Source organism: Elephantulus edwardii, unplaced genomic scaffold (genome assembly GCF_000299155.1).
Source record: "Elephantulus edwardii isolate Elephantulus edwardi_28Jun2011 unplaced genomic scaffold, EleEdw1.0 scaffold00003, whole genome shotgun sequence".
NCBI lineage: Eukaryota > Metazoa > Chordata > Mammalia > Macroscelidea > Macroscelididae > Elephantulus > Elephantulus edwardii.
The window spans coordinates 33,076,061-33,083,523 of record NW_006399753.1 but is presented as its reverse complement, the minus strand read 5'-3'; the positions used below and the strand labels follow the sequence as shown (position 1 = coordinate 33,083,523).

Genomic DNA, 7,463 nt, shown 5'->3' with positions numbered 1-7,463 from the left:
CTGTTGACATATTGTTCCAAACGTTTTTGGATAATTTTCAGCAGAATCTTGCTTGCATGCCATATTAATGATATTGTTCAATAATTTCTGCACTCTGTTGGGTCACCTTCTTTGGAATGGGAACAAATATCGATCTTTTCCAGTTAGTCAGCCAGCTGGCTGTCCTCCATATTTCTTGGCACAACTTAGTGAGCACATCCAGGGCAGTGTCTGTTTGTTAAATTATGTCAATTGGTATGCCATCAACTCCTGGAGCCTTGTTTTTTGCCAATTCCTTCTGAGTAATTTGAACTTTGTCCTTCATCATCATAGGCTCTTGCTCATATGTTATTTCATGAAATTCTTCTGTGTCAGCCAATTCCACTGTAGTGACTCTGTGTACTTCTTCCATCTTCTCTTGATACTTCCTGAAACATTTAACATTCTACCCAAAGTATCGTTAAGTATTGCCACCCATGGCTTGAATTTGTTTTTAAGCTCCTTCAGCTTAAGAAACGTTGAGTGAGTTCAGCCCTTTTGATTTTCTGACTCCAGCTGATCCAGGCTATTGTCTTTACAATTATGTGCTGTGCATCAGAGAGTTGGACAGTGAATAAGGATGATAGAAAAAGAATTGATGCCTTTGAGCTGTGGTGCTGGAGAAGAGTGTTGAATATACCATGTACTGCTAGGAGAACAAACAGTTTTGTCCTGGAGAAGGTGAAGCTGGAATGCTCCTTGGAGTCAAGGGTTATGAAGGTTTGTCTGATATACTTTGGACATGTTGCAAGGAGAGACTGGTCCTTGGAGAGGGATGTCATGTTTGGCATAGTGGAGGGGCGGTGAAGGAGAGGAAGACCTTTGATGAGATGGATCGATTCTGTGAGTGGAGTGTTGGGAATGAGTGTGTTTGAGATGGCTAGGTTGGCACAGGATAGAATGGTGTTTAGAGCTTTTGTACACAGGGTCGCTATGAGTTTCTTTACAATCCATTGGACTGTGAACTAGATTTCAAATCTGCCAATGTTCTTTAGTCAAATAACACCAGCATAACTGTTGGTTTAGTCTCCCTTTTATTTTTGTGTCAAAAGACATCATTATTTCAGTAGTATATAAAGCATATTGTTGTAGATACTGTTGAGTTGCTACCTCTCACAAACAGAACATAGATTTCAAGGGAAATCTTGAGAAGCAAAGCAAGTATTATAATGAAATATGAAAAACAGTTGGAGCTAGAAAACCAAAAGAACACACAGAATTTCTTTCTCAAGCTGAAAGAACTAAAGAATAAATTCAAGACTTGAGTTGAAATACTGAAGAATTCTGTGGACAAAACCTTTATGATGCTGGAAGCATCAAAAGAAGATGGGAGTGATATGAAAAGTCACTGTATCAAAACAATTGGTCCATTTAGAACCACTTTAGGAAGTAGCATATGATGAAGAACCAATGTTAAGAAGGAAGAAGTCCAACCAGCACTGAAGTTATTGGCAAAAAATAAGACCTCAGAAATTGATGGAATACCAGTTGAGATTTTTCAACAAACAGGAAGGCCTGGAATAGCCTATGCCAAGAAATTTGGAAGACCTGTCCAACTTACCCATTACCTGCTATCTTATAAGTTACCTGTCCAGCTGAGTGGAAGTAACCTGTTTTTTTCCATCTCCAAAACCGGTAATCCAACTGGAATTGGAAATTATTAATAAAAAATTAATAAAAAAATGTCTGATGCAGTACATTGACAGGTAATTGTCAGAATTTCAAGCTGGATTCAGAATAAATCGTTGCAAGGGGAGATAATTGCTATTGTCACATAGATCTTGGCAGGAAGCAGAGAATACCAGAAGGATGTCTGATTGTGTTGTATTGACTGTGCATTTTATTGACAGTGCAAAGGCATTTGGCTGTGTGGATAATAACAAATTATGGTTAACCTTGGAAAGAATGGTAATCTCAAAACACTTAACTGTATTTATGTGAAATCTATACCTAGACCAGGAAACTGTTACCAAAAAAGAGCGAAGGAACTTATGGTTTAACCTTTTGAAAAAAGTGTGTATCAGGACTCCATTATCCTTAACTATTGCCACCCATGGCTTGAATTTGTTTTTCAGCTCCTTCAGCTTCAGAAACTTCAGCTGAGCGAATTTAGCCCTTTTGATTTTCTGATTCCAGCTCTCTGAACATTTCATTATAATATCTTGCTTTGTTGTCCCGGGTTGCTTTTTGAAATTTTCTGTTCAGTTCTTTGATTTCTTGGTTTCTTCCTTTAGTTTTGGCTTCTCGGCGCTCTAATGCAATACTCAGAGTCTCATCTGACATCCATCTTGGTCTTTTCTTCTTTTTCAGCCTTTGTAATGATCTTTTGCATTCTTCATGGATGATTTTCTTGATATCCTCCGGAACTCATTTGGTCTATGCTTATTGGTGCTCAAGGCCTCAAACCTATTCCTGAGATGGTTTTGAAATTCTAGTGGGACAGACTTAAGGTCAAATTTTGGTTCCCAAGGACTTGGTTTAATTTTCCTCAACTTCATCTTGAACTTGCATATGAGTAGTTGGTGGTCTGTCCAACAATAAGCACCCCGCCTGGTTTTCACTGCCAATATTGAGCTTCTCCAGCGAGTCTTTCCACAAATGTAATTGATTTGATTCCTATGCATACCATCAGGTGAAATCCATGTATATAGCCTGCGTTTATGTTTCTTATAAAAAGTATTTGCAATGAATAAATCTTTGAATGTGAAGAACTCCATCATTCTATCTCCAGCCTCATTTCTCTCATGGAGCCCGTGTTTTCCAGCTACTGATCCTTCTTTCCTGTTCCCAACATTTGCATTTCAGTATCAGGACTATGTCCTTTATCTATATGTATTTAATCTGTATACCAAGCAAATAATTTGAGAGACTGCACTTTATGAAGAAAAATGTGACACCAGGGTCTGAGGAAGATGCGTCAAGAACTAGTGTTATGCGGATGACACAATCTTCCTTACTGAAAGTGAAGAGGCTCTTGCTGCAGAAGAGCAAAGATTATAGTCTTCAATATGGATTACATCTCAATATCAAGAAAATGAAAATAAATGGTATCATGATAAATGGTGTAAAGATTTAAGTTGTTAAAGATTTCATTTTACTTGGATCTTTAATCAACACTCATGGTAATAGCAGTCAAGAAGTCAAAGCATGTGTCACACTGGGAAATTCTGCTGTCAAGGACCTATTTAAAGTTCTAAAGAATAGGGTGTCATTTTAAAGACTAAGATGTGCCTCAATGAAGCCATGATATTTTAAATTGCTTACTTTACTTTATGAAAGTTGGCAATGAAATAGGAAGACCAAAGAAAAATTGATGCCTTTGAATTGTAGTACTTGCAAAGAGTATTGATTATACCATGGACTATTAAAAGAGCACTGACCATCCCATGGAAGACCAAGAGAACAACAGCTATGTCTTGGAGAAGGTACAGCCAGAGTGCTCTTTGGAGGTGTGAATGAGGAGGCTTTGCCTTACATATTTTGGGTATGTTGCTAGAAGGGTCTATGACTTGGAGAAGAACACGATGCTGGGAAGGGTGGAGGGTCAGCGAAGGAGACAAAGACCCTTGACCAGGTGGATTGACATGGTTATGCTACAGTGGGCTCTTGTGTGTCAGGAAGTGTGAGGATGGTGCAGGATAAAACAGGGTTCAGATATTTTGTTCATAGGGTTGCTATGAATTGTATTCGATTTGGTGACGTCTAACAACAACAACTAAAAGAACAAATAAAGCTGTTGGAGCAAGTGCAACCAGTTTCTTGTTAGAGGCAAGGATGGTGAAACTTCATTTCTCATACTTTTGCTATGTTATCAGGAGGATCCAATCATTGCAAGAAGACATCATACTGGGAAAGGTAGACCATCAGTCAGAGACTGCTCTTAATAATATGCATTAACACAGTGACTGACTGTAACAATGACATTGTTTATGTCAGAGGTTGTGAGAATTGAGCAGCATAGAGCAAAGTTTCGATCTATTTTTCATAGAGTCACTGTGAGTCTTGGTAAACCTCTTGACATCTAATTTACCCACATTAAGAATAGGAGTGATGCTGCAAAGAGAGAGAAAGATAGAGTGACAAATGACTAAAAAAGGAAGGAATAAAGTATATGGTAGGGACGTTGTTGAGTACCATTGAGACAGAACCAACCCATAGATGACCTTATAGCAGGTTTTCAGAAGTAATTAATGGAATAAAAGGACAGTTCCTACCCTTCTCCTGTTGATCTGCTGGTGGATTCAAACTAGATGCCTTTGTGATTGCAGGACAGCTCCTTATCACTAGGCCATCAGAGCTCCTTATAGTAGGGATAGAAGAGTTTATAAAGTATATTTAGGAAAATGTTTATTAGAAATGTTGAGATTAATTGGATAACTTATTGGCACTGGAGAACAAATTCCTAGAGAGATTTAGTTCTTTGTGTGTGCTTGGGAAGCACAGTCACTGACTTCTTTCAGTCCCTTCTAGTAATCATGTTCAGGATGCTGCTGCTGTTGTTCCGTGTTGTTGAGCACATTTCAACTCATACTATTCTTTTTGTTCTAACAATGTAGTGGCTTTTCATTTCACACCTTCATGGCAACATTTGTCTCCTTTACTTCAACCCCAGTGGGAGAATCTCATGAAGCTCAATTTTTGTGTTTAGTCGTTGGGAAGGGATCATCATCAATAGTTTTAATCCAAACAGGCCCAGCAAGCGTTTTCACGAACAAAATTCTCCACATTATACTAACCTTCCTAAAAATACAAGGGGAAAATAATCAAGAAATATTCAAGTTTAAGATTCTCACTGGAGAAAAAGGGTTTTCTTTCATTCTCTCTCATATATTTCAGTAATAATTTTATTTCTATAGTAAAAGAAACACACTTCTCTTTATTCGTTCTATAACAGCTTTACTGTGACTACTGGTCAAGCTTTTGTATTTAAATTTTTTTAAGAGCTGGTAACATTAATAGAAATAGTGTAAGTTTGGAATTTTGATTATTAAAAGAATAGTTTTTAAATGGAATTAAGATAAAACCCATTAAGTGCCTTTAAGTAATGTCTATGTTTCCAAAATCTGTAAACCGAGAAGCAATAAGAATACTGTTTCTACATTGCTCTTCAATATAATAATATTCAGTATACTGACAAATATATTTATTTGCCTAGGTGGTTGAAGTTTGAAGAAGATGTGGAAGATGGCGGAGAGAGGTGGAGTAAACCTTATGTAGCAACTCTTTCATTGCACAGCTTGTTTGAATTGAGAAGTTGTATTCTGAACGGAACTGTGCTTCTGGACATGCATGCCAACACTTTAGAAGAAATTGCAGGTATCTCCTCCCCCTCTTAGACTCTTTTAATCTTATAAGTACAGCTTGATTTTTGTTACTCTTTTTTACTTATAATACAATACCTGGGTTAACATTGAAGGGTGATTTCTCACTGTCACAGTCCTGTCATCTTGTTTTTCTTTGCTATTGTTTCAGCCAGATTAATGGAGACATTATAGGTAACAGAACAAAATATTACCTCATCTGATGGCATCTTCATGATCATCTTCATGGCAGGTTTTAACCCATTATACTTGCTGTTGTATCAATTAATCTCATTGAAAGTTTCTCTTATTTTTTTCTGAAATCCTGTTTTACCAAAGAGATAACTTATCTTAAAATAATTTTAGATAAAAGGAAGCTGAATTAAACAACAACAACAAAAACAACACAACCCTCATCAAACAGCTTAGGTCTAGAAATTGACTAAAATGTCAAAACACATGTAATAATCAAATGACAAATTTCTGGTAAATAAGAAAAATGTTGCATCAGGATGGATGGTGAAGGGATTGAGATTGTTCACAGCTTTAGTGTGCTTGGCTCCATAGTCAACACTCTTGGCACCAGTACCAGTAGCCAGAAAATTAAAAGACGTATTGCAATGGGAAAGTCTGCTATTAGGGACCTCTCCAAAGTTCTGAAGAGCAACGGTGTGTCTCTGGAGACTAAGATGAGTCTGATACAGGCCATGGTCTTTGCAATCACTTGTTATGCATCAGAGAGTTGGACAATGAGTAGGGAGGATAGAAGGAGAATAGATGCCTTTGAACTGTGGTGCTGGAGAAGAGTATTGAGGGTACAATGGACTGCTAGGGAAACAAACAGATTAATCTTGGAGAGGGTTAAACCAGGCGACTCCTTGGAGGCAAGGATTCTGAGGCTTTGTCTACCATACTTTGGACATGTTGTAAGGAGAGACTGGTCCTTGGAGAAGGATATCATGTTTGGGATGGTGGAGGGCTGGTGCAGGAGGGGAAGGCCTCTGGGAGGTTTATTGATTCAGTTACTGGGGTAATCGGGATGGGTGTATTGGAGAGTGCGATTGGCACAGGACTTAGCAGAGTTTAGGGTTGTTGTACGTAGGGTCACTAGGAGGTGCAAGCAACTGGATGGCTCATAACAACAAGAAGAAAAATGTTGTTTTAAATGAACATTGGAAGGTGTGGCATTTTTAAAAACTGAATTGCTTGAGCATGGTGGAGACTGTTAGGATGGTGATGGTGGTGGTGTGTGCTGTTAGGATGGTGATGGTGGCGGTGTGAGCTGTCCAGCCCAAGTCAACTCATAGTTGACTCTCCAGGGGGTTTTTAGAGACAGTAATTATCATGAGAGGAGACTTCCTATCCTTCTTCTGTGGAGCATCTAGTGGATTCTGACCAGGTGCCTTTGGGATTGGGGTAGTTTATTACCACTAGGCCACCAGAGGAAGGTGTAGGATTGAATAAGGGTATTTATTTTTTTAAGGACTTATTTTGTTTTGTATTGTTTGCATACAAAATTTGACTACATTAGTATACATTGTATACACAGTGTGTTATTATGTACATAATGTACACTGCATTTCACACATGGCTGCATTCACATTGTGTTTCATACAATTATTTTCATACCCTTTGTTGTACAAAGTTAATCACCATTTTTCATGCCCACTATCACCTCATCTTTTTAGGTCTCCACTGGATCCATTCTAATTCCTTTATCCCTTCCCTCTGCCCACAAAATTCTCTAATTTCCCCACCACTTCACCTTTTGATTTCTTGCTCTTAGGCCCTCTGTGAGTCATAATTGACTCAATGGCACCTAACAACAACAATAACAATTATTGATTAGTCCCTAAAATGGACAATCTGGATTACAGCTCTATTATGACTATGTCGTGGTGGTGGCGTACCATTGAGTTGGAACTGACCTATAGCTCACCCTCCAGTTGTTTTTCAGAGACAGCTCATCAATCAGGAGGTGACTCACCATCTTTCTTTAGCAGAGCAGGTGGTAGACTTGAACTGCGTGCCTTTGGGACTGCAGTGCAGTTTCCCATTCCAAAGAAAGGTGACCCAACAGAGTGTGGAAACTATAGAACAATCTCATTGATTTCACATGCAAGCAAGATTCTACTGAAGATTATC

The 7,463-nt window shown here is 38.3% G+C and overlaps 1 protein-coding gene across 1 annotated transcript in view; it reads left to right on the top strand.

Annotated features, from left to right (window-relative positions):
* SLC4A10 (solute carrier family 4, sodium bicarbonate transporter, member 10) overlaps positions 1-7,463 on the top strand; it is a 315,078-nt gene that overhangs the window by 135,941 nt on the left and 171,674 nt on the right. Inside the window, exon 6 of the mRNA XM_006879486.1 lies at positions 5,174-5,334. Coding sequence (XP_006879548.1) covers positions 5,174-5,334 — 161 coding nt within the window. The remainder of the gene's footprint in view (positions 1-5,173; positions 5,335-7,463) is intronic.